At 49.3% G+C, this 26,325-nt stretch overlaps 2 protein-coding genes across 3 annotated transcripts in view; one reads left to right on the top strand and one right to left on the bottom strand.

Moving 5' to 3' along the window:
* Nucleotides 1-676: 676 nt before the first annotated feature.
* Nucleotides 677-14,875, bottom strand: NSUN3 (NOP2/Sun RNA methyltransferase 3). 2 transcript variants are annotated; one of them, XM_078877191.1, is made up of 6 exons: nucleotides 14,619-14,875; nucleotides 12,753-13,594; nucleotides 10,136-10,293; nucleotides 5,634-5,758; nucleotides 2,297-2,420; nucleotides 677-1,296 (listed from the first exon to the last, which is right to left on the bottom strand). In XM_078877191.1, exons 1-6 carry the CDS (start codon nucleotides 14,855-14,857, stop codon nucleotides 1,126-1,128), a joined length of 1,659 nt encoding a protein of 552 aa, XP_078733317.1. In that variant the 5' UTR covers nucleotides 14,858-14,875; the 3' UTR covers nucleotides 677-1,125. The 2 variants fall into 2 exon arrangements, with proteins under 2 accessions (XP_078733317.1, XP_078733316.1); XM_078877190.1 differs by lacking the exons at nucleotides 677-1,296; nucleotides 2,297-2,420 and adding an exon at nucleotides 3,392-3,685.
* Nucleotides 14,876-14,963: 88 nt separating this feature from the next.
* The window catches only part of LTN1 (listerin E3 ubiquitin protein ligase 1), a 183,175-nt gene continuing 171,813 nt past the window's right edge, over nucleotides 14,964-26,325 (top strand). Inside the window, exons 1-9 of the mRNA XM_078877327.1 lie at nucleotides 14,964-15,130; nucleotides 16,889-17,146; nucleotides 18,361-18,459; nucleotides 19,416-19,646; nucleotides 20,623-20,675; nucleotides 21,625-21,802; nucleotides 22,668-22,841; nucleotides 23,735-23,925; nucleotides 25,525-25,738. Coding sequence (XP_078733453.1) covers nucleotides 15,089-15,130; nucleotides 16,889-17,146; nucleotides 18,361-18,459; nucleotides 19,416-19,646; nucleotides 20,623-20,675; nucleotides 21,625-21,802; nucleotides 22,668-22,841; nucleotides 23,735-23,925; nucleotides 25,525-25,738 — 1,440 coding nt within the window. The 5' untranslated portion in view covers nucleotides 14,964-15,088. The remainder of the gene's footprint in view (nucleotides 15,131-16,888; nucleotides 17,147-18,360; nucleotides 18,460-19,415; nucleotides 19,647-20,622; nucleotides 20,676-21,624; nucleotides 21,803-22,667; nucleotides 22,842-23,734; nucleotides 23,926-25,524; nucleotides 25,739-26,325) is intronic.

Raw genomic sequence — 26,325 nt, 5'->3', positions numbered from 1 at the left:
ATAAAGACAACTGTATTCTATAGCGATATAACTGCTGTCTGTAGATTCCAGAGGAAGGAAGAGGGTTGTTCAACGTCGGTTGATATCACTCGGCCACGGGTCGTTTCCCCTAGGTCCCGTGAAACAAAAACAATTGGACACACTGCAGCTCTGTAAAACTTGCACGAGGGATGTTTCGTGTGCAGGCGGTGTCGATGTGGAGGCTGGTACGCAATTGTCGCTGCACCCAGAAGAATGTCACAGTGTTCAGATGAGCAAAAAAAAAAGGGGGGGGGGGTTGCATACCCATCAACCCATACAGTTTACACGTAATTCTTGTACAGGGAAATTGCGTTTTCACGTCCATATGGCGTACAGCTATTTTAATACGGGCAACGACATTGCTTTGTCTATTTGTGTTTCTCCCTTGTGATGGGACTTTGTAGGATGAACGTTGAGATTTATGAGGGCACGGGGTGACCAATAAGGTCTGAATTGGTCTGTAATGAGGTAGGAGGCACTGATAAGGGATTGACGGGTATGCACTATACAGTACACACGACTATACACTCCTATACCCTACTATACAGTACACTATACACTACTATACACTATTATACACTACAATATACACTACACTATCATACCTGTCAACCCATACGGTTTACCCCGTATTCTGGTACAGGGTAATTGAGTTTTCAGGTCCATACGGCATACAGCCGTTTCAATACGGGCATAAAGAATGTGTCTGTGTTTCATTTACGACGTTTCGCTGGTAATTGCATCCAGCATCGGGCAATTCGCCAGAATTGTAAATGTTGTGGTTTCACGCTTCAACACACCGGTGGGCTAAAGCAGTGAAAGGTTTGTCTTTTGTCAACGTGACACTTTTTTACTGATTGGCCGTGTCGGGTGGTGGAGGGTTACGACACATTTATAAATAACGCGATCTAAACGCAAAAACGTTGATTATGAATAATATTGGTCGCGAAAGCCTACGTGTTAAATTTCCCCATTGCCCCGAAGGAAATCTAACGTCAAAGGTGAAGCGAATGAATGACTGAGCGAATGCGAATCGCCGTTGCTTGGGTGGTGCGGCACCGTGCGTTTACGTCGTCGTAAGCTGAGAACGCGAAGGCGACGACATCAGCTTCGCCGGCGCAGCTTGCACAGGTACAGGGGTCCCCACGCGCGGCCTTCCTCCGGCACCACGAGCAGGCCTGGCTGTTCTCCTGCTCCTCCACCACTGCCGCCCGGAACACCGTCCAATGAAAACACACCCTGCAGACCCCGTGCCATGTCTGCCAAGTCGACGACCTGTAATGACGGTTGAGGCGACCGCATCGCAGAGAAGAGTTCATATATGTTAGGGGCCGTCCATAAATGACGTCACGCGGTTTTGGACGATTTTTTACCCCCCCCCGCCCCTTCGTCACACGGCGTCACAAAAAGTCAGACCCCCCCCCCCCTCAAATATGACGTCAAAAAGTTCTGCCCCCCCCCCCCCCCAAAAAAAAAGCATGCTTCAAATCGCTTAAAAAGTATTTAATTAAGTAGAACGCGTTTATATTTAAAGTTGCGCATTTTTATGTGACGTCACATTTCTCAAACCCCCCCTCCCTCGTCACACATCGTCACAAATGTTTGACCCCCCCCCCCCCCAGGTGCGTGACGTCATTTATGGACGGCCCCTTAGTGTTGCCTGTGATGTGGCGGTACTGTCGTTCATCGTGTGATATAAGGTCCACGATAATCGTGTCGTCTGTTTTTGCAAAATATCGAGCTGTCTCGAGTCTCGTTGCTCATTTTTTTTCTTCCGTAAACATTTAAGTCCCTGACAATATTTACAGAGGAGCAAACTCTACAATGAAAGTTACGAATAAATTGCTGTTTATTAAATTAACGGTTTGTGAAATGTTTTGAGTAATTTACAACAGGTTAATTTAATGACGTCATATTTAATTCGTGGAATTAATCAGTTTTGTGTAACTGGCACCATGTGCTTTAAATTTGATATCGTATTGTACGGTGAAAAATTGCGTCACAGCAGCCCCAGTTTACATCCAATCACGAGCCACCGTGGGACTGGATTCTGCTTTTCGCAAACGTACGGTGGTTGGCACGGACCCTGGTACAAGAAATGAAATGGGGGGGGGGTGCGGGGGGCCGTTTCTGCCTTTTCCCCTTTATAGCCCCGATGGTTCCTTCGTCCCATGGGCCCCGGTACAGCTGCATCTCCGGCACGATTGATAGCTGTGCCACTGCCGTGCTTGGCTCGTGGGGGGGGCGGGGGTGAGAGAGCAGTACAGCCACGTGCCTCTGCGTCGACGCCGGCGTTGCCCTCGAGCACGGCGCGCACCACCCCGGCGTTCTCGCGTGCGTTCAGTGTGCAGGTGGCGTACACGACGATCCCACCTGGCTTCACGGCTCGCAGCGCCGACCTGCTCGCACGGGTACAAACGCGCGAAGGTAAAAACTGAACCGTGAACGTTTTTTTTATTTTACCGGGCCCACTGAGCTACGTAGCTGTTTTTCACAGGAGCGACCTGGCTACCACGAATGATCGCCCAACGAAGTGGTTTATCACGTGGAAATTTATAGCAGCCAAATACTCTGAACGCACGTTCATTTTAAATGTGGAGGGAAAAACCGGAGAAAAATAAACGTGACCACGGGGAGAGACACGCAAACTCCAAATGTACAAGAACTCGGGTTGGGATCGAACCCACAACCTCCTGCATACCAAGCGAGGTAGTTAACATCTCGCCACCGTGGTGCCCCTTAAAGATCCCCCAATGTATCCTTAACAGGTTGTCGCGGCAAATGCTGTTAGCGAGCACCTGTGGAGGCCAACACGGCACACGAGCAGGTGGTGTGGCTGATACCACGCCGGCTGCCTTTGTCTCTCCCATCGTTGATGTATATACAGCGCACCAGATACTCATTTAAGGCTGAGTCCACCTAGGAGAGGCCCTGAACCGGTTCAGAAATTCATCACCTATGTTGGCTGTGAGCAGAAATCGAACTGATCGCTGGGTCCGTAGGCAAGTGCACCAACCATTATGCCACCTTTCCCCACGGCACGTAAATAAGCACACGTACGTCTGTGCTGATCTGCTCGCACGCGTATGCTGACACGTACAAGAAGTGAGGGTACCCACACTTTACCCCATCACCCACGACCAGTCTATCGACTAACACCGTCGATCGGCAAAATCACAAAAATGTGTAGAAGCATGCTTAAGTGTTCAGACTTAGAGCTGTGGAGTCGTCATCAACTACGATCTTGGGAGTTAGATTTGAACACCTGTGTGAGCCCTGCAAAGCTCAGTCTGCCGACGTTGCACCGCTGACACGCGTGTCCCATTATCGGACGGTGCAAGAAATTCTCAGATGAGCAAACAGGTGACAAACCTCGCGGGCCGTGCCGCTTTGAAACCTCGTCGTACCCACGAGCGTAAACGCACGGGGTGGGAACGGGCCTTTGATCCTTACCATCGTAACCCGGGACTGAACCCGCAACCTCTCGAACCCCAGGGAAATTACGCTGGAGGGGGGGGGGGGGGGTGAGGGGGCGGGTTGTCAGACGGAAACTTAAAAAACACAACACAAAGGGACCTCACAACCTGTGGTTGACAGCACTTCCCAGCGACTGGGGAGCGGGGAGAAGTCGGACCGTTTTCAGAACACGCGGGACGAGCTCGCCCTGAAAAGACGGTGCGGCATAAAGAAGAAGGGTGGACGACGAAGGCAGGGGAGGGAAGGAAAAAAAAGAAGAGCAACGCTTACAACTCGCTAACAAATTACCAAACATTCCTTCACTCTTTCAGAGAATTCTGACAGACCGCTGCGGTCAGATTAGTTCCGGATGGGCAGGCGGGCGTCAATAGGTGGTGGGCGGGCGTCGTAGTAAAATTTAGGGCCGAAAAGGATCGGAATTACTCATTGGGCCGCGAAGGGGGAAGGCGTCGGCGAGAGACGGGGAACAGAGGAGCGACAAAGAGGTGCGGGCGGCGTCGATGCTCACCGTGACGCTATAGTGCGGCGTAAACGCCACTCCGATGAGCTCATGCATCTCGTGGAGTGGAGGAGGGGGGGTACATCGGTCTTGTTTGTATTATATAGGGGGCTCCTTAGCGATTCACAAACAACGCGGGCCGATTAAAGAAAAATGTCAGGAATAAGAACCATTATTGGCCCAATGGGAAAGGAAGAGAGTGGATGTTTGAATAGAGGGGCCTTTCTCGAGACTACATTATTTAGGTGAATTATTTTGCATACGTCTATTTTATTTATTTCAAAGCGCCAAGCCACAAAGCCACTTTATATTTCACAGATGGGAACGGGCAATGCCAAGATTTTACTCTGCACACGAATGTTGAGGTTTTTTTTTAACCCTCTCCAAAACTTAAAATAGAAAGTTGAGGGCTCACCTCTCTTAAGCTCAGCCAACCTAGGAGTTGACCATGACCAAGTTAAACATCTGCGTGTGAAAATGCTGAAATATCTCGGGCAAAAATAAACTGGGATCGAACCCAGTAGCCTAGCGAGCGGCGAGGGTAGAGGTGGCAGTGTGTCACGCCCCTGTGCTACGACGTCACGAGGCTGCACACTAAGCCTCTGAGCTCAGGGTCAAAAGTTCGAGCCCCGGTCGTGGCGGCCACGGCAAAACAAAGCGTGGCGTTTTGTCTGGGCAGTGCCGAAAGCGCGGTCCCACGGCTCTCCCCACAAGCCAGGCCACTTAGTGCCAATCAACCAGGGAGGGGGAGGGTAGATTAGCAGCTCATGGGAAAATATATTAATTATTCTTTTCACACCAAGGGGGGCCAAGTTTCGAACGAAGCATTGCATAGATTAAGGCACGATGCAATCCAAAAAAACTAAGCTCTTATCTCTTCGAAACACTCCTCTAAACCTGTGTGTTCCAGGCAGTCCGATATGAGTTTGAATCTTCGTTCATCAGGGACAAAGACCTTCTACTTGCTACATTTGAGAACCCAGTTTATTGACAACCCGGCCTATATGAGTCTTAGTGAGTCTATGGATGTCTGTGCAAGTTGGGCTGAGAGCCTGCTTTCATCAGGGGAGGCTGAGAAATCAGCCTCAAGCCTACCGCCTCATTGGTGCTCCTGGTTCAGAGCAGAGAACGATAGGATTTTTTTACGTTTCCTATAGAGGGACTCCCCTACTTACAAACAAACCTCTCCATATGTCCAGTTACCTGTTCGGACCGAGAGTCGTAAGTTCAACCGCCGCGCAATAGATGGCGGTGGTGGCATCTACATCTGCAGAACGTGAAGAACCAGTGGCATCTGCATCTACAGGAGATTATACAACTTTTAAAGCCATTCCCCGTGTTTAGTGTACATGCCGTATAACATGTTTGGAATCTACAGAAGTAAAGTTGGACTTACGAACAGATCGACTTACGAACAGACCTGGAACCTAACTCGTTCGTAAGTAGAGGAGTCCCTGTACTTTGCATTCGTATCGTGTGGTTTTTGTACAGTTTATTGTTGTAACCTTCCAACCCCCCCTCCTACTGGACATCTGTGAAAAAGAGCTTTATACAGTTCATCGGATCCCTCCAGTATAAATACATATCCTGACAATTCTGACGATCACCCGTCGGGCGCGCGGCGCAGCAGACGTACCGCAGCAGCTGCGTCTGGAGGCCAGGCAGGTGCGCGCGCTCGCGGACACGCAGCTCGGCAAGCGCCTCGCTGCCGCCGCCGTAGAGCCAGCTACGGTCGTTCGAGCAGGGGGCGTCCACAAGGATCTGCGGCAGGGAGCACAGGCCGACACGTGCGCACGCATAACCACGTTTCATTTCGAACTGCTTTTCGTGCCTGGTTCGTTGTCCTTCCCGCCCCCCCCCCCCCGCCGTGGAAGGAGTTCAAGTCGGGGCCACGGCTGACTTCTCCCACCTTCACCCTGACAGAAACGCGCACTGTACGTGTATCATCAGCCATTGTCAATCAACTGCTGGATGAAGGCCTCCCCAAGCTGCCGTCACCTCTCGTGATCCTGTGAAGTAATAATTCACCCAGCGCCTGCACATGAGCCGATTTCATCGCTCCATCCCATCGGTGGGACGTCCTCTTCGGATGCATTCCATTGCTAGGCTGATTTTACTGTATATATCACACGCCTGGCAACTGTTGTTTCTGTTTGTCTTTTCTAAAAGGTGTTATACGTTAATTTTTGTACTTGCTGGGTTCCATGGATTTTTGTTGTTCCTCCGTATATTTATTCCAGGTCTCCATTGCAACAGCGACGTGTTGCCTTCACCAAGGCTACATGAATAGTACGAACCGGTTAGTTCATTTCGTTAAGTAATCTTACTCAAAATTTTAATCGGTTATGTTTTCGTGGTAGAATTGTTCAGGCCACTTGAAACATGGTGGCCGCCCCAACATCCTGCCTCCCAAAGGCGCTAAACCGCCTGTGAGCGAGCCACACAGTGCCAAGTGGCTGATGATGCTGATGATGATGTCACCAAGCCCCAGAGGTCGCAAACGGGTTTTAATTCCTTACCCGTACCCGGCTGCACCAGGGTCGCAAATGGGTACCCGTACCCTACCCGATACCTGGCTACCCGTACCCGGCCGGGTATCGGGTAGGGTACGGGTACCTGATTGCGACCTCTGGGATGAACCCATGTTGCAGGCGCGGGTGGGTTGATTCTAGGAACTTGAATTGTGAGAAGAGACAAGACGTCTCTTCTCACAATTCAAGTTCCTAGAACCGTGACAAACGGTGACTCACCAGTGACTCACGGCCTACCCGTACCCGGCCGCACCAGGGTCGCAAACGGGTACCCGTACTCGGCCGGGTATGGGTAGCCGGGTGTCGGGTAGGGTACGGGTATCGGGTACCCGATTGCGACCTCTGCCAAGCCCTGGCCCGATCACCTTCCTTCCAGCGCCATACATGGGAACAGGCGAGACTTTTCGCCCCATTTTTTGCTTTATCCGAATTGTCGAGCAATCGACCGGATAATTGTCAATCGTTTACTCATGCAAACGAATCGCATAGCTCTAAATGTGTCAATCACCATAAACGTGACATCAACAGCCCCCTGGGAATAAAACCTAAGTGTTTCCCCGGGTCAATATGAGTGACCTTTGGCCGAGGTTACGGTACATTAAAAACACAAAGCCCACCGTCATTACGTGACAAAAAAAAAAGTCCCGTTGCGTCATTTGGCCTCTGTTCGGTTCAACAGCAGGGACGCGCTTCAAAGTGGGCAGCATTAAACGGTGCACGCGGGATATGGCGGCGGGGCAAACGGCGGATCGAAGAACTTAGCCGGCAACGCTGGGAACCTGGGTTCGAATCGGGGTTTTAGCCTGCCTGTGATTAAAGCGACGGCCTCAGCCCCAGTCACACGTGGCTAAACAAAACCCCCGTCACATCAAATACGCTTTTCTCCCCCCTTAATTATAGTTATTCCAGCGCTCAAAATTAAACATTTTGCTTTCAACGACGTTGATAAATACTCCTTGCTGCAGAGATTATAAAAGGTGTGCCCACTTGGGCGGAAGACGACGCCTCGTGAAGGGACTCGGTCAACCCGAGCTGCGTCCCCCGTGACACAAGGCGGGTTTAATGCTCGCTGAAAGAGCCCAGAAACTGAACTTTCTTCATCCCCCCACAGCCCCCCCTTGACAACATCGCCAACAGCACTGGTGAACCGGTGCCTATAGATGTAGTGCACGGGAGGTGCACAGTATGATATTAAATGATGATGATGATATTCTGTGGTTCTTTCAGTAAAGTCCACCTGATGACGGAAGCTTGTTTTGCCTCCGAAACGTCGTAATTTAATTTAGTTATTTTCATTTTATTATTTTTATCATTATTTTTATTTTTCATCTACGTGACTTTACCAAAAGAACCAAAGAGTATGGATCCTTGCAGTCACGAAAACTTCAAATCTAGATGATGATGATGGCTACAATGAGCAAAACGGACGACTCGGGATGAATAGTTGTGACTCCTGCTAGGGACGACTACTACGCCCAGCCAGCCCCGAGCGTCCGTGGACCCCACGCTCCTGCCAGCCGGGCCCTGGCAACCGCAGCAGGGATCTCCCGTAAATCCTCACGGGCCCCTTTGCCTGCCAAAACTTCGTGAAAACACCCATCACCACTCGCCCACCGCCCCCCCCCAACTCTGACTCCCCCCAGTCGGCCTCCCAAACCCCCCCTCCCCCTGCTGTGATGAATGGATATGAGCCCAACGTGGCCCATACTGGATGAAAGTGTGCGAGTGCGAGTGTGCACTTGCACATGTGTGTCCGTGTGATTTTGCGTATGACGGGAAGCTTTGGAAAGTTAATCATGTGCACGTACGGAACTTATTATGTCAATCCATGGCTGGATGAGGACCTCCCCACACCGGGCGGGGGTTGTGTTTACCATAAGCCAACACACGCTGATCAGTGCGGGTTGAAAGCAAGGGCGTGCAGATGTGAAGGTATCGAAAATACGGTACCTTAGAAAGCTTTCTAAAACAAACAGATGCGCAATCACGCACAGTGTGGAATCAAGACTCGTATCGTCCATCGTCCTTGGGTCTTTATCCACTGCTACCCGCACGGTTTGTGCGAGCGGTGGATTGTCGCTCGGCCGTGCGCTGCTACTCACTGACCCTGCACCATGGAGCCCAGAGCTCGCAACCGGGTACCCGATACCCGTACCCTACCCGATACCCGGCTACCCGTACCCGGCCGGGTACTGGTAGGGTACGGGTACCCGTTTGCGACCTCTGATGGAGCCCCAGCTGTGTGCCAGAGCTGGTTCTGTCCCCCTGGGCGGGCCCCGTACAGACGGCATTTCGTGAAACGTGGGGTGCCGAAACGCAACAAACGGCTCGATGGGCCGGACGGGGGCCGAACAGAGGCATCCCAGCGATCACTGTCACTGCTCAAGGCAAAGTGGTGCCGTGATGTTTCCTTACCGCGCAGGGGTTGAGTGTGCAGACAATTGAGATGTAAATATGTCAAACTGACGAGTGGTAACGGTACGGCCTTTGCAACTGATGAATAATTGTCACGGTTCATGGGTACACCTTTGCCAGTACCAAAATATAACTTATTCTCATATTTTGGTACTGGCAAAGGAGGTCCCATGATGTAGCTGCTCGCCCAGAGCTCTCATTACTCTGATAGTGCGTTGTCTTTGGGCTGTTCGCCTTTTGGCGTCCTCTGGTCTCACACCGTTTGAGACGAGGCTCGAAAGAAAGCTGTCTCTGGTGTGGACCAATCAGTTTCAAAGACAATGCACATACTATCAGAGTATGTTTTTTTGTTTGCATTCTGAACACAAGTATATGTGGTTAATGCAGACATGATTCCTTGTAAAAGGTTTCAGTTTGGTGTTTTAACATCTTAACACCTGTTTTGTTGCCAGAAAAAAAGGGGAAAACCAATTCTCAATTCTAACGGTTCTTTATTTCGCTAGGAAAGTCTCCGCCGAGTCTCTTGTGCTGTTTTTTGTCCGAATTCTTGTTAAATGATCAGTCCTTCATCCAGATTAACGTGTCAAAGATTCTTCTTGGGTGTTATCTTCGTCGGTTTTTTTTTCCTGTTAAATAAATTATGGATATTGAAATTTATGAAGGAAATTCTCACCTAGCCTCCTGCACCACTGTGTCTGTCTGGTCTGTCTGCTTATTTAATAACAGCCCTTCGTGCAGGAAAGTCTCGCAGAGGCTCTTCCACTGGTGTATTTGTCTCATTGCTTGCTTGCTTTACAGCAATAACAGCCCTTTTTCAGAGAAGTCTCATGGAGGAGTCTCCGGCACCACTGTGTCTGTCTGCTGCGTGTCTGAATAACAGCCCTTCATGGAGGAAAGTCTCGCAGAGGCTCTTCCACTGGTGTATTTGTCTCATTGCTTGCTTGCTTGCTTGGTTTACAATAACAGCCCTTTGTAGGGGGAAGTCTCAGAGAGGAGTCTCCGGCACCACTGTCTGTCGACTGCGTGTCTGAATAACAGCCCTTCGTGCAGCAAAATCTGGCAGAGGCCCTTGCACCGGTGTACTTGTCCGACGTCTCACTTACGTTACAACAGGGACATTGCTCTATCGATCTACGGGGAGTCCCATGTCCGTCCAAACCGCTTGTGAGTGGCGAGTCGCTTAGCGCCTCACCTTGTCGTAGGACGCGGGCTGCAGGGCGCCCAGCTCGCAGCCGTCCCGCGCCGACACGGTGACGAGCGAGCGCAGCGCTGAGCGCGGCACGAACGACTCCAGCGCCAGCAGCAGACGTCGCCGCCGCAATTCGTCCGGCTCGTTGGCGCACAGCAAGCCTGCGGGTGGATCGCGATTGCAGCGGCATCGTTAGCCGACGGGCAGCGGGTAGGGGAGGCGTTCATCCAGCGGTGGATTGTACTGTATGTTGAACTTCTTTCGTAGCGTGCGTAGCCAATCGTGCTAATCGAAGGTGTGGGGGAAGGACGGCAAAAATAAGTTCTAAAGAAATTAGTTTTCAATCTAAAATGAATCGATCGGGGCTGCTGATGGTGTTAGCTAAAATTACAATTACATTGTTGATTGCAGTTCATGATGGATTACACACGTACAATAGTAATTGATCCCAGGTCTGGTGCGAGGCAGGACTGCGGGCCATCAGTCACTCCTTCTTCAACTGTCACAACCGGGTTCATCTCGCTCGTCAATAAGCTGCGATGTTGCTTTGTTATTTTCTTACGCTCTTGCGTGTGTTTTTTAAGTTAATTTTGTTGAAATATATTTCTACTTATCAACTTTAATGTTCGTGTTATTTCATTTGTGTATTCTGTGTGTTGATATTTGCATTGTGTTTTGCACTCCGGGTTCACTTGCATAAGAGTATTTTGTGTATGTGGGCTCTCACCCAGTTATGAATAAAGTCCATGTCCTGTATGTACTATTCTACATATGTTTACAAAGTTTTAGAGTGTCGTGGGATTGTGTAATAACACGACAGGAAGGTGCACCCGAGTGCTATTTCATATGTAACGCTAAAAATTCAGACCATAAAGTTTATCCCTTCGGAGAATTCAATTTTTTTTTCATTTAAGCACTGTATTTGGATTACTCATTCTGCACTGACAGTACAAAAACGTATCTCAATGATATGAAGAGAAAAAAAATCAGCATACAACTCCATCAATGGCTTATTTAAACCATTGTTAAAGCACATGCTGTGATCCATTCGCCACACATACGGAATTAAACTTCTAGAATTACCCCTGGGACTCACGCTTTTTTTCTCACAATTTTGAGTGGGTTCTACACATGCGGGCCATGCAATGGATTCTCATGTGCGTGGTTGTTGTTTACCTGAGAGTAATTCACTCAGCCCTACTGATGGCAATGTCTCACCGCCAGGTGCTGCCCGCTGGCTTAGACCGCACGTAAGCTCCTCCACTGTTGTCTTCACTCACAGCCTTTGAGACACAAGCCGGAAACTTACCCCATCTACACCATTGGAACCTCATTTGCCAGTAAAAAATATGATAATTGGTTTTTTACCCTTCTATCTGGCAACAAAACTGACAACTTTTTTTTATAAGGAGTCATGTTTGCATGGACCACAATACCTGCAGTCATAATGCAAACAAAAAACATAACTCTGATAATGGATGCACTGTCCTTGAAGTTGATTGCTCCACACCCGAGACAGCTTTCCTTAGAGCCTAGTCTTACATGGGTTGGACCAGATGACGCCTTTTGCATCCATTATCAGAGTTGTGTTTTTTGTTTGCATTATGACTGCAGGTATTGCGGTCTATGCAAACATGACTCCTTATAAAAAAGGTGTCAGTTTTGTTGCCAGATAGAAGGGTAAAAAAACAATTATTATAACCCCATCTAGCCAAGGTTATTATTCATTCATTTACTGTGGCTTCAACAAGTTGTGGAGTACATTAGCCTTTTGCTGCTACGCAAACTCATTTAGTAACCCCCGTTTTTCTCCATAATGCTCGCCCTTGCTTGCTTCGTGCCAGTGAAATGTTTGTGCCTCGGTTTCATGGGTTCATCTATCGGTTTATTGGGTCTACGTATCAGTATCTCGGTTGTTTTCCCCAATGTTTTTCAGTCGAGGTCTCACCGGTTTGAACCCTTTGGCGTTGACCCGTATCTATTAGCTCAGCCATCCTCGTTGTCTGTAAAATAAAGAGCGCCGCTCTAACCGTGGTCATTCTGCCACCCAGTGGCAAATATTTGAGTTGAGCTCTTCAGGAAGGTGGCCGTGAAGACTCGAGGATTCACCCAGTTGGTCATTAAAATAAGTTCTTACGCTCATTCTAGATTTGAAGCTTTCGTGACTGCAAGGATTCATATTCTTAGGTTTTTTTCGGTAAAGTCACGTAGGTAAAAATTTTAAATTAATAAAAGTAAAATAAAAATAAAATAAAAATCACGACGTTTCAGAGGCAACACAAGCTTCCGTCTTCAGGTGGAACCGTCACAGCACGATTGCTGTATCAAGTAAGAGAAATTCCAAGAAAACCGTCCTTGTATATAGTGGGCCTTGCCTGCTAAAAATGAAATATTTTAGTTTTGTTTTTTTAATACCTCAGTGGGCTTTGCCTGGCAGGATTGGGATGGTGATTTATTTACCTTTCTTGTACTTTGCACTGCTTTGGTGTTTTTGTATTCTTTGTTTTTGTAATGTTCTTACCCGCCCCTACTGGACATCTGCGAAAAAGAGCTTTGTAGCTAATCGGATTTCTCCATTATAAATACAATATTCTGATTCTGAAATCACCCGGCACCTCACTTGGCTGCGCGCACTGCAGGATGCCGAGGGTTTTGCCACCGGGAGCAGCGCACATGTCGAGCACCCGCTCCCCGCTCCGCACACCCAGCGCCAGCACGGGTAACAGCGAGGCGGCGTTGAGGACGTAGAACGCCTTGAGGCGGCCCGGCTCGTGCCGGAGCTTCGGGAAGGGCCTGCCGGCCTGAGCCAAGAAGCACCACAATCCGGCAACGCCAGCGGACCGGCCGTCGTCGAGAGATCTGAGCGGCCACTCAGGTCCGTGCGAGCCAGCGGGGAAGGTGTCGCGGAAGTGCTCCGCCAAGCCTTCTCGAGTCTCCCTGCGCAGGATGCCCGTGGCTGACAGATACACCGCCTCGTTGAAAGCGTGGTCGCGCGACGGGCACCGCGTCGCGATCCTATCTGCACGCCGTTCGTTTTCATTCGTCTCGCTCCGATCACTGGAGGGACGCGACTCGGACTGCGGGGCACAAGTCCAGCAGGTTGTGTGGATGTCGTCGCAATCTCTCGGACCGTCTGGCATTTGCGCTAGTCTGTCGCAGGAGCCAGACGCCCAGGTGTCACCATTAGAGTTCGCGTGCAGTTTTGGAGAATCACCGACCGTGATGTCTTTGGTAGTAACGTTCCCATTGCAGTCTGACCAACTGCCGTCAGCGAGTTTGCAGGAGGGCGCATTGTCACAATCGTGGGATGGAAAGGCGCTGTGCTGTGTGTGACATGCCTCCTCCTCCTCGGCCAGCTGCTGTGAGTGATGCTGAGGGCAGGACTGCTCTCTCCTTTGCTGCATCGCAAACAGGTTGGGCAATGCGGCATACTGCCACTTGTTGGGTGCAAGCATCACTGCCCTGTTCACAGCCACACGGTGCAAGAACACAGCCATGAAGGAGCATTAACAATGACATCATTCTCATCAGCCAAGATCAATCCACTGGAGAAAGGCCTCCCAAGCTGCCACCATCATCTACTCACGATCCTACGATGCAACAATCCGCCTAGGACCTACATAAAAGCTGATTTCATCGTTCCATCTAAAACACCCACACTAATTTGTGCCATTCCTGTACATACTGCTCACATCATAGACTAAAATAACGGCCTATAATGGGGTCTCCTAACAATCGACTAAAACACTAGTGCCTGCTGGAGTCGAAAGACACTGTCGTCATTAAATCCACATCGGAAACCAGACTGGTTTCTAATGGGGCCTCTATATTTAAAAGATGACAGAATAGTTGTCGACACAACCTCGACTGCGCTCGCAGTCAATTACTGGTATTTAAACAACAAAGCCATTATTTTGCCATTCTCATTAACGTGACCATCTCTTTAAAAACAAGCAGAGAAAAACACACCGATTGAACACAAGGCAAACCTGTCCATTCAGCTCACAGTATATACAGATGGTAGACCAGTCTCTGATCGGGTCTCTAGACAAAACTGTATACGGGCACATCTTCTTGGTTCTTTCGGTAAAGTCACGTAGAAGGGAAATAATAAAATAATAAAAAGACAACATCATTTAATGTTTTATTTTTATTATTTTATTATTTCCCTTCTACGTGACTTTACCGAAAGAACCAAGAAGATAAATCCCTGCAGTCACGAATGCTTTAAATCGAAATGTATACGGACAGATTGTTAAGTCTGTGGTGCCAGTGTTATTCTGTGGGTGCAGTGTTAGTCTAAGAGTCCACTGTTATTCTTATCAACACCACTGCCTGGCCCAGTCTCGAAAAAAGACTGACGGGGGATCACTGACACAATCTCTGACTTCTATTTAAATACATCCCCCTCCCCCCACAACCTCTTACTCGTCATCCATCCCTTCAAAATCAAACAAACTCGACCCAAACCCGCACACAACCGCACCTGAACTTCAACCAACGCTGCCCAAACCACTCTCCGTACTCCGCATCAAAGTGCTCCAGCACTGCCCGGCACACCGTGCGGCCGGCCGGGACTCTCCGCCCGCCACCGGCGACCTCTCCCCCGAGGGGCCGGTCCCCTGCCTCCCCTGGCCGCCGGCACGAACAAAGTCTGGCCGGGAGGCATCCCCGCAAAAGCCGAGTCGGTAGTGTCAGCGTGGTCCGGCCCAGAGGTGAGCACATGGCAAACCACGTGTGAACCTTTCAGCTGTCAGCTGGTGAACCCTGACCCCTCGTGACGTCACGAGGGGGAGGGGTCACGGGTCACGCTATCACCGCCCCCCCCCTCCCCCCACCTCTGGCGTGCCGTTTGAGTTTTAAACAGCCGTAACAAGCCCTGTGGAGAGAGTAGATTGCCGTCGGGAAATTATATTTGAACCGATTCAAAGTGATTCCGCCACCACAGCTGCGCGCATGGGGGGCAAGAACAAGCAGCGGACAAAGGGGAACGTGCGGGTGAGCGCGTGGGGAGATTCGTAGCCGCGAGGGAGGGGGGGGGGACCGCGGGGTCCAGGCCCGAGCCTCGGTTTTGCCTGGATGGTGTACCGAATATGGGCGAGGGGAAAGCCGTCGGATATGACACGAATGTCGGGGTGTGTGTGAGGGTAATTTGTAGGGGCTGTTTGCGTCTCGCGTTGTTGTTGAGAGTCGCTGTCGACGTGGTGGCGATGGGAGGGGTTGCCGGTTGTGGTCCTGAGTTGGGGTAAAGTGGGACACGTGGGGACGTGGGGACCGTGAGAGAGACTGAAGGACTGGGAGAGACACGGACTCAACTCACAGAGGCAGAGAGATGGACAGACACGGAGAGAGAGAGACACACGTACAGCGGTATACCCAGACACAGAGGTACACTGATAGACACGGAGAAAGACGCGCACAGACCGTCAAAATAATAACGGGCTGAGAGATGTTCAACAGATACGGGAGACTCAGAAACATGGAAACTTACAGACATAGAGACAGATGCAGACAAACGGTGTTAGACAAGAGGCCGCCAAAAGTCGTACAGCACAAAGACAATGCACTATCAGACTAATGAGAGCTCGGGGTAGCATCTACATCATGGGACCTTCTTTGCCAGTACCAAAATATTAGAATAGGTTTTCCCCTTTTTTCTGGCAAGAAAACAGATGTTAAGATGTTAAAACACCAAACTGAAACCTTTTATGAGGAATCATGTCTGCATTAACCACAATACTTGTGGTCAGAATGCACACAAAAACATACTGATAATATATGCATTGTCTTTGAAGCTTATTGGTCCACACCAGAGACAGCTTTGTTTTCGAGCCTAGTCTCAAACAGATGCAGACATTAATGCAGACATGATTCCTCGTAAAAGGTTTCAGTTCGGTGTTTTAACATCTTAACGCCTGTTTTGTTGCCAGAAAAAAAGGGGAAACCCTATCCTCATATCTTGGTACTGGCAAAGGAGGTCCCATGATTATTGACAACTGTTCTTGTTTGCCGTTTGCGAACTCTTGTGTACTATTCTTTTAAAGGGATCCCGGTGGTAATACTGCACTTCAAAAATGCGCCTGCAGACTTCAATCTTGCTCTGATCAACTGAACACGTTCACGTGATTTAAACACCTAGCCCGCGGTTTCTTGTGAAGCATTCATCTTCACATCGAACAGAAAGCGATCTGTAAATGTATGATAACATTGTAATCCATAGTTCGTCACTGTTTTATTGTGACTTACGTGTGTATTGTTATTACGTAACATACGCTATGCACGTTATTGTATAAACATACATACGTGTGATTGTCTGAGCTGGTTTCCTTTCCTGTGGGCCACAAAGGAATCTCACAGTTAAAACTGGTACATTTTTACTATGTCTGCCCATACCGTAGGGTCTTTAAAGTGCAATTTAAATGACTTCGCTAGCGTTGTTTTTCCCCAACTGCAGAATCATGTTACGCAATGCAGGTTAACGCGGTGATAAGCATGTAATGATTACTTAACGACAGATCCTTAAACTCACAATTCACTTATTAATTTAAGCATGTTAGAATCGATTTCTTGATTTTTATGCAGATTTTATCTTTAGGCTCAGGGGATGAATGAGAGATCCTAGATTTGTACCCAGAACCTCAGCAGTGCCACCTCAGGTGCTCCAACCGCTCTGAGCTGTCGCACTGAGATCACGACAGCTGACTGCACAGTATTGACCGGTTTGCTCAACGCCACGTGCGCCCTTCCTCTTTACAGCCGTCGAGCAGTGCCCGCGCGGCCGAGTTGCTCGCCCGGGATGTCGGCTCCGTGCCGGGATTCCTCGGATTCGGGGGCGCCACCAGCGATATCGTGTTCGGCGCTGCGACCTCTGACCTCCGCATCGGCGCTCTGACCTCGGAGCTGGGGTTCGTGCCCGCGGTGCAAGGAGCCGAGGACGTGGAGAATGTCGTTGACCCAGACTTCCGCCTCGTGCTGCGCAAGCTCTCCAAGCGGGATACGACCACCAAGCTTAAAGTATGCGAGCCACACAGGGACTGCCCGTGTTGGTCTTACTCTCTGTCCGCTTGTGGAGTTTACACGGTTCTGGTTTTAGGGTTTAGACTACACTATGTGTAGGGCTTTGTAATAATGCCGTAGGGTCTGCGATGCAATTATTGTCTAGTCTACGCAATATTTCCAGTGAAAATTCACATTATTATTTGTAGGGCCATATAGTAATGATTGTAGGGTCTGATGATTGTAGGGGCTGTATGGTACTGCCTGTTGGGAACATGCAGTATGCTTCATATTTGCCAACCCTACTAATTTAAGTCGTAGGCTGCCTCATCTATACATCCTGCAAGGATGATGCTTGCATTGTGTACGCGATACTGACAAGGCTCTTAACAGAACTGATGATATATCTATTCTTCACTACTTATTGCAGGCCTATATAGTACTTCTTTTTCATGATGTAAACAATGCAGCTTATAGCATTTGCACAATTATTATTGTGCATTACTGCTTGTAGGTCACACTCATGCTTTTCGGGTCACAAATTGGGGTGGCGACGTCGCCAAGCGGAAGCGCATTCACCGCTTGTTGCAGAGGTTCGCGGTTCGAATCCAGCGGCCACCCTGGTTATTACTGCGTTTGTAATAACCGTAATAATACCACACTCTGTCTGCTTCATGGTGGATGTTAAAGATATTGTGACGTGATTCACAAGAATAGGCCATTGTGTGCCAGCGTTGGGTGTCCAAATTGCCATTCTAAAATTAGTCGTAAATTACTCAATTGGGATTCTACATAGCAATCTTCACCCTCTACTGGCAGATTAATGCCCCATTGGTCACTCTTACACAAGAGACTATCCTGGTCTCTGAGTTCTCAGAAAATAAAATGACCTTGAAACTGTGATGATATTCATTGTTTGGTCTGTATGATACTGATTGCATTATCTGCATGGCTCTGACTGTGGGGCTACAATGTACTCTTTGTGGAGTCTGAGAAACATGGCACGAGAAGAAAGAGTGATGAGTAGGTGTCATGCACAAGCTTCTAGATTGCATCAGATAGATGGTAATGCTTGAAAGTTGTGGATAGGAAGGGCACGTGCTGGGGGGATTTTGCAGGAGTTACTCTATAGGCTGGCGCCGGTGGTACTGCATGCTGTCTCAATGTATGCTCAAAGCACTTGACTTGAGTGCCGTAAGTGAAGGAGTGTTTGTTTTTGTTTGTTTGTTCAGGCCATGCAGGAGTTTGGAGCAATGTGCAAGGAGAAAGATGTTGATGTCGTTAAAGCCATCCTGCCTTACTGGCCTCGCCTCTACAACAAAATCTCCACGGTAAAACTGTCCCGTTGTTTAGTAAACCAAATTTGCTCTTTGTATTAGTGGGTGTTTTTCATGCTGTGAAACTGTAGTGCTTTTGGTGTTGAATTGTGGGTTGCTGCAGGGCTACGTTGTTAGCTAAGAGCAATGCAGCAAAATACATGATACTGTGTTCCAATATCTAATCTACGATCTGCCTTTACAAACCCGTACTGACCAGCTTGGTGAATTATGATGAATAACCCCCACAACCTAATGGCTTGGGAAGCAGTGGAATTTTAAAAAAGGCTATAAATTTGTTTTACTCTGCATACAACTATAAAAATAGTATTTTTTAACGTACCAAAGAATGCCTCAAGTGAATCTCAAGACCACTTTTTAGAATAGTTCTGCTTGGGATGTTTTTGTCAGATCTTTTTTGGCCGTTTTTCAGGATGGCATGAAACCAGAATGTCTGTAAAAAAATCTCACACAAGGGGATAACACTCACACGCTACACAGACTGATTGGCAACCTACATCAAATTTCAAGTTTCATTTATTAGGTATAGCCCTGTGAGCCATTCGCCTCTTGAATTGGGTGCAACCGCAACAAACATGAACAAGAAAACATCTTAAAGTGACTATGTGCAAACAGAAAATCTAAGAAAAGACAGCAAAATTTTGCAGAAAAAGCACCGTACACTTGCTGTCCCACATCCTATGGTCAACACCTCGATGTCACTGTTTGTGGGTGATGCGTGAATTAATGAATGTTGTTGGCACAGTTGTCTTACTTCACTGACGGACGACCAAATTACCTCTTTTTTTTTGTCTCCGGCATTGGGCTGAGGCCAATAGACCAGCCGCCCATTCAGCGATGGTCGAATCGATGACCTTGAGTTTATGGCACTTGCCGGGACCGATTTGACCACTCTCTCGGTCACTGACGGGCGTGGATAAATTGCCAATTTTTTTGTCTGGCACTCGCAGGACCTGGACCGGCGCGTGCGCGAGGCGGCCCAGGTGGCGATGCAGCAGCTGGCGTCGCGCGTGCGCCGTGCCCTCGCTCCGCACCTCAAGGCCGTGATGGGGACCTGGCTGGTGGCGCAGTGCGACGGCCATGCTCCCGCCGCCTCCGCCGCGCGCGCCGCGTTTAGCGCCGCCTTCCCGCCTGCCAAGCAGCCTGAGGCTCTCGCCTTCTGCAAGGACGAGATCCTGAGCGTACGTGGTGGGGCGGAGGTGGTGGTGGTGGTGGTGATGTGGCCGCGTCCCGGTGGTCGCTCGCTCCGGGACGTTTATAGTTTTATTGTTCGGCGGAGATGGCTGAGGGCTCGCGGTGGCTATGTTCGTCTGCCGGACAGAGATGGGGGGGAAATTCATCCAAATTACATTAAATGTAAAGTGGATACAAATTAGCAATCAACCACGTCGGGTTTTTTTCGTTATTTATTTTTATTTTTTCACCTACGTGACTTTACTGAAAGAACCAAAGAGTATGCAACCACGTTTTGCATATATTACATACAAATTGGAAATGTTTTTGAGGTGTGTAATTTAAATACCATTCACAAATTACAAAGTAATTAAATGACATTCAATTTAGATACTGCGAAGCCACTGAGCCAGCTTGGCTGAGATCTTGGTTTCAAGCCCTGGTGTCGTCGTGTCTCTCTCATCATAGCCTTCTCTCATCATAGCCTTCTCTCATTTGCCCCATAGTGCTGAGGCTCATAACGGCTGTGTCAAAGTGATTGAGCCAGCACTGCTGATATGTGAGGTTCAAGCCCTGGATTGCAGTCCCACTCTCTCATGGGGACTCATAATGGCTGTGTCAATCAATTGCTGAGATCCTGAGTTGTAGTCTTGCTGCTGGGTGTAACTCCATAATGGGCCCGTCAGAATCGTTGACCTTCCATTTAAGCCTTGGGATTGGGATGTGTCTTTTTTGCATGAAGCCTACAAGACCTGTTTCGTCGCAGAGCAAAAGATACTGGGTTTAAACGGTGGTACATTTTTTAAAAAATAAGGACAGTGGTAGCCACCTGTAAACTAACTTCGAATAGGCAAAATTTTCACGGATATGCAGAATTCAACAATAAGAAACAATGGCATTACGACCACTCTTGTAACTATGGTTTATTCGATTGTGTAATTGTTAGCGTTGTTTGACTGTTATTTTTGTTTTTTTTACTTGCAGCACCTCCAAGACAATCTTTTCAAGCTAACTCCGGACACGTTAAGCGACCCACAGTGAGTGTTCACCTTTTGCATATTCATGAATGTGATTATACTCTTCATGAATACTACTTTTAACAGACAGAATGCTCTTGTTTTCTTTATGTATATATGTACATATGTAGGCATATCGTGCGTTTATATATTTGTGAATTAAATGTACGTATTTTTTAAAAATTTATTTATTTGACCATACTTCACCATGCTCGTCAGTGTACATTTGGAAGAGGGGGTCCAATACCAGTTCAGATATAGCACACGACTAATGTGAGCCTTGGCCAGGTGTCGATTAGAGTCATAAGTCATAGTATCCTCATCAACCATGATCTGCTGGATAAAGGACACTCCAAGCCGCTGCCTTCCCTCACAATCGCACATTGCTTTGTGAAATAAACTTACCTTTTGTGTCTGAAGAAGAACTTTCCAATCGTTGCATATTACCCGCTTTGGCACGAGAAATCTCAGCACTGACAAGGAAAATGGAACAAAAGTTGAACATAGGTAATATACAAAACAACAAATAACCGATGCAATTTTGGAGGCACATCAGAGAGCCATACAGCACAAACGTGAAAACCTCCGCCGTAGTGTTCACGGTAGTTGTATTGTTCAGAGCAATTAGGAGGCGAGGCTTTGCGTGTCGTGACACTTGTGCCGTGTATGGGCAGCAGTAGTGTTGTGGTTAGCGCACTGCACCGACCACAAACCCGTCGACATGAATTTAATTCCTGCTTGCGACCAATAATAGTGGCGAGTGTATGAACTAGTCCTGGCCCTCCCCTAGGCCAACACCTTGTGTGAACATCAGCACCGGGGAGACAAAGTTGGCTAGGAGTGGTGTTGGCCACCCACCCTCTGGTGTGCCTTCTGAACCTTGACAGGTGCTCACTAAAAGCACGTTTCCCAACAGTCTGTTCAAGGCTAATCCAGGGGGCATTCTCTTGTGTGCATGCGTGCTGCTCAGGGTGAGCACGGACGAGAAGGAGGCGCGTCACATCCGCGTGGTCACCTCCTCGCTGCTCGCTCTCAAGCGGCTGCTGTCGCTGCTGCCCCCCGGCGAGCGTGCCACACTCTCGGATCGCCTGGCCGCCCTGCTCGCCCAGCCCAAGCTGTGGAAGTACAGCAAGCACAGCGCCCCACAGGTAAGCCCGTGACGTGGGCACGTAGGATGTCGGGATGGCAAAAGCCGTTTCGAATTCGGCAGCCTCTACGACTTAGTAAGTCTGGAAGATGATACGCCGATGATGTTAGCCATTGTCAGCAATCGAGCTCCAGTTGCTGGGTTCATGGTGCAGGGTCTGAACCCCACTGCACCACCGCTCAATTGATCGTGAGCTCGGTCTTTGTCCAGGATGGTATCATAGAGTCCCATGACTTAAGTCTTTAAGGAGAGTCTCTGCTTCGGGATTGTTTGTCAATTTATTCTTGGTTTCACAAGCGACGATATTACCTTGCGGTCATCTTTGTACGTAACAGGATACAACTCAAATCCATACGGGCAGGTCATCAACCTATTTGCTTGACTGCCATCTCCTGTCCACATCACAGGGCAGTGAGTTGGGCTCATCACAGCACGCAATGCCATCAGTGATGGTCGCCGCACGATTGGGCGCCACGGTGGCGAGATGTTAACTGCCTCGCCTGGTATACAGGAGGTCGTGGGTTCGATCTTGGCCCTGATGCCTGCTGCATATTTGGAGTTGACATGTGCCTTTCCCCATGGTCGCATGGTAATTCCACCGGAAGTCCAGTTTTTCCCTACACATTTAGAAACATGCTTTTAGAGTATTTGGCTGCTTTACATTTCCACAAATGACAGCTCAATGTTTTTGAGCTTTCATTTGTGGCCAGGTCGATTATTAAAAGAGCTGTATAACTCAGTGGACTAAACTTAAAAATAAAAATAGATACATCAGAATATAATAGATAGCGGGTGATTGCCAATCGGGACTGACGCTGCTCGTCCTCTGCTCCTCTTCCTCCTTCCCCGCGCGGGCAACTCCGCAGGTGCGAGCGGCGCTGTACGAGGCCCTGTCGGCGCTGTGCCGCGCGGAACCCGAGCTGGCGCGCGGGGAGGCGAGGCGGCTGTGCCCCACCGTGCTGCTTGCGCTGGACGAGACGGACCCCGTGGCGTGTGCGCCGCTCTGGGAGGCCGCCCTGCTCGCCGCATCCACCATCGAGGTTCCGCTACCCACTCTCCCCGCTTCTTAACGCACGAGCCCTCGTCCGCCTGCCTTGTGTTTCCGTCCGTCTGTGAAATGGGCTCAAGATAACTCTCGTAAACTTATTCTGTCGTTATTCGCGAGGGGTACGCTCCGGAGATGCTTGTGAATAGGGAATTTCGCGGATGATGATATTGGCCTATGAAAACTTTAAATAAAGACATAAATAAGCTATTTAATACATGAAAATTACAATAAGACAAATAAAAAAAAGTGTTGTTATAAACAAAGTAAATCTCTCTCATCTCTTTCCTGCATCACACTTTCTCTCATCACTTTCTCTCTCTCGATGCAGTCATGTAGAGCTCCAGATGCGATTCACGGATAGCCAAAATTGCGGATAGTGATTTGAATAACACGACGAGGGAATGCTGTCATATACATTAATTGACCTGTGTCCGCGTCTGCAGGACTAAATATTTACTGCCTGCTGTACGTATTTGATTTGGTGCTTTTATTACCTGAAATCAACAGAGAAGTTCTGCTTCTGTGGGCTTCATGACATCACAGCTCAGGCATCATGTGATGTCATCTCATTGTATGGCTTTGGAAGATTATGTGACTATGGTTCATGGTTGATTTATGGGTTAGGCCAGGTGACGGTTTGACCAAATTATACCATTAAGACCCTCCACCACCCGCCACGGCCACACAGATTAAACCACCACGCGTACAAGCGTTTAACGCGGCGACTATTATCGATTGAGCTCAGCCCGTAAGTCGCAGAGAACATTCCCACGACCTGAATGTATAGCAACGGGGGTTACGACGTTTGCGTTTGAAACCTCGTCAAACACCTTGAGGACGATTCGTTCTGACGCCCCCCCCCCTTCTCTCTCTCGTGCGGCACAGGACTGCTGGACGCACGTGAGCGTGCGCAAGGGCGTGCTGCCGCGCCTCTGGGCCGTGCTGCGGGAGGGCGGAAGAGGCCTCGCCGCCGTCGTGCACCCGCACCTGCTGCCCCTGCTGGGCCTCATGCCGCCCGCCGTCACGGGGCCCCGCGCCCTCTTCTACCCGGTGCTCTTCTGCAGCCTGCGCCAGGGGTGAGGCCTGTGGGGGTGGGGGGAAGAGGCGGGCAGGGAGAGATGGATGAAAGAAAGGAGGCTTGGAGGGAGGCGTGGAGAAAGAGAGGGAAGGATGGAGCGATGGAGGGAGGAATGGAAGGAAGGAGGCATGGAGGGTAGGAAGGTAGGTAGCAAAGGAGTGAGTCATGGAGGGAGGTAAGGGAGACAGGGATGTAAGGGAGGGGGAAGGAGGCATGAGGGGAGGGAGGTATAGGGGGAGGGAGGTAAGGGGAGGGAGGTAGGGAAAGCGAGAGGTAGTAAGGGAGGGAGTGAGGGAGGTAAAGTAGAGCGGAAGTGAGGAATGGAGGGAAGGAGGGAGGGATGTGGGGAAGGGGTAAATGGGAGGAGAGAGGGTACGGTGCTGACAGCGTGCACGTCATGATTGTTTTTTTCTCTGCTGTGATTCTTTGTGATTCGTTGTTATTTTGGGGTTGTGATTCGATTAGATAATTCAGGGTTATTGAGCTGGTAAAATGTGGCCCACAAACGCAATTGGACTGATCTGCCCAAGCCGTGACCCGCTGAGAGATATGGCTCACCGAGACAAGGAGGTCAGGATTATTGAGGTTGAAGAGAGCTGAAGAAGACTTGGGAGCTGTGGAACAGACATAGATTAGTGAGATAAAACTGAGATAAACAAGAGAGGGGTGAGAGACCTGGAGTCAAGATCTCAAGGTTAGTGATCATATCTTCATAAGTTATGATGTCACGATGCCCAGATATAACGTTGCACTACCTGCAATGACCAATTTCCTCACGAAAATATGACACCTACACACATATATACTTTATAAGCAGACAAGAGTTAATTTCAACCAAAGGTTTATTTTTAGGAAGCCTGGGTAATGTGAATACAATTTTCATCTCATCGTTTAAAGGCATTAACACAATGCGTGCAAGGCCAATAAACCAATGAAGTGCACGCATGTTCGGTTAGGCATTCAATTAAAGTGCAACAGCGTGCAATCCAGAAACTCGAAGGATATTATAGCACAGGGCTATAAAGTGGTGTTAAAGGAAGGCACACAAAAGAAAACAAACAGTTCTCGTAGAACACATTCCTGCGGAGGGAGCTGGTAGGAACGTAGGGTTGCTCGGTCAATGGCCAGGGTCGTGGTGTATTCCGCAAATATGCCCGACTGTGAGGGCGGGCATATTTGTAAGTAGGTTAAACGTTGAGTTTTATAAGGGCACCACGGGGTGACCAGTCCCTCCCCACCCAGCCCCACCCCTCCCACCCCACCCAGCCCCTCCCCACCCTCTCCACCCAGCCCCTCCCCACCCACCCCACCCAGCCCCTCCCCACCCTCCCCACCCAGCCCCTTCCCACCCTCTCCTCCCCACCCAGCCCCTCCCTCCCCACCCAGCCCCTCCCTGCACGACGGACACAATAATCCCCTGTGGGCTGGTGTAACCAGGAGGTTCCTACCAGTATAAGGCCGAGACTTTTAAGTGCCAGCACGATGTGGGGAGACCCTTGTCTAGCAGTGGATTGACAAAAGGCACTGCACTTGGACCTACACAATGATGCAGCTGATGATGAGCGTTGTGATTGCGGAACGCACGCTTGTGTTGCAGCCTGGGCAGCGACACAGTGCAGAGCAGCCCCTCGGAGCGAGCCGCCATCGTGAGGGCTTTCACCGATTGCTTCCGTCTGGCGGTGCACGAGAGCGTGAGCGACGGAGAGAGCGGCGAGGAGGAGGGGGAGGAGGGGGAGGTGGCGGAGGTGGAGGGAGAGGCAGGTGGAGGTGGTGGAGGTGCTGCCCTGCGCAAGGCCCTTCTGTGCGAGCAGGTGCGTCCAGACACGTGGCGACGCTAACGGAAGTAAAAAAACGCAAGCTATTTATATTTAATCGGGTGAAGCACACTGAGTTATTAGCTCTTTTTCAGAAGCGACCTGGCCACAAATGAATGCTCAACGAAGTGGCTTATCACAGGCATATTTAAAGCATCCAAATTATCTAAACGCATGATGTTGTTTCTAAATGTGGAGGAATAAACCATAGGACCTTGGAGAAAAATCCACACGACCCCTGGGAGGACATGCAAACTCCAAATATGCAGGTGTCGGGATTGAACCAACAACCTCCTGTATACCAGGCGAGGGTGATAACAACTCACCACCATGGCGCAAACGCATGGGGCTATCCCTGTGTTGATGCGTCTGGTTGAATAGCTTTGATCCAGCCATCCTTAACCAGGTGGGAGACAATTCATGAGCGATGCTTCGTTGTTAGCAAGGTGATGCTTACCTGGCTCGGTGGAGCGGTGGCGCAGTGGTTCTCGCATTGTACTGTGAACTCAGTCGCTTGAGTTAGATTCCCAGCCACTGCTAACAACAGTGACGAGTCATATCTGACCCAGTCCTTAGTTTCTTCC

The sequence above is a fragment of the Lampetra fluviatilis genome, chromosome 47 (genome assembly GCF_964198595.1).
Source record: "Lampetra fluviatilis chromosome 47, kcLamFluv1.1, whole genome shotgun sequence".
Lineage (NCBI taxonomy): Eukaryota > Metazoa > Chordata > Hyperoartia > Petromyzontiformes > Petromyzontidae > Lampetra > Lampetra fluviatilis.
This window is presented reverse-complemented; position numbering and strand designations above follow the sequence as displayed.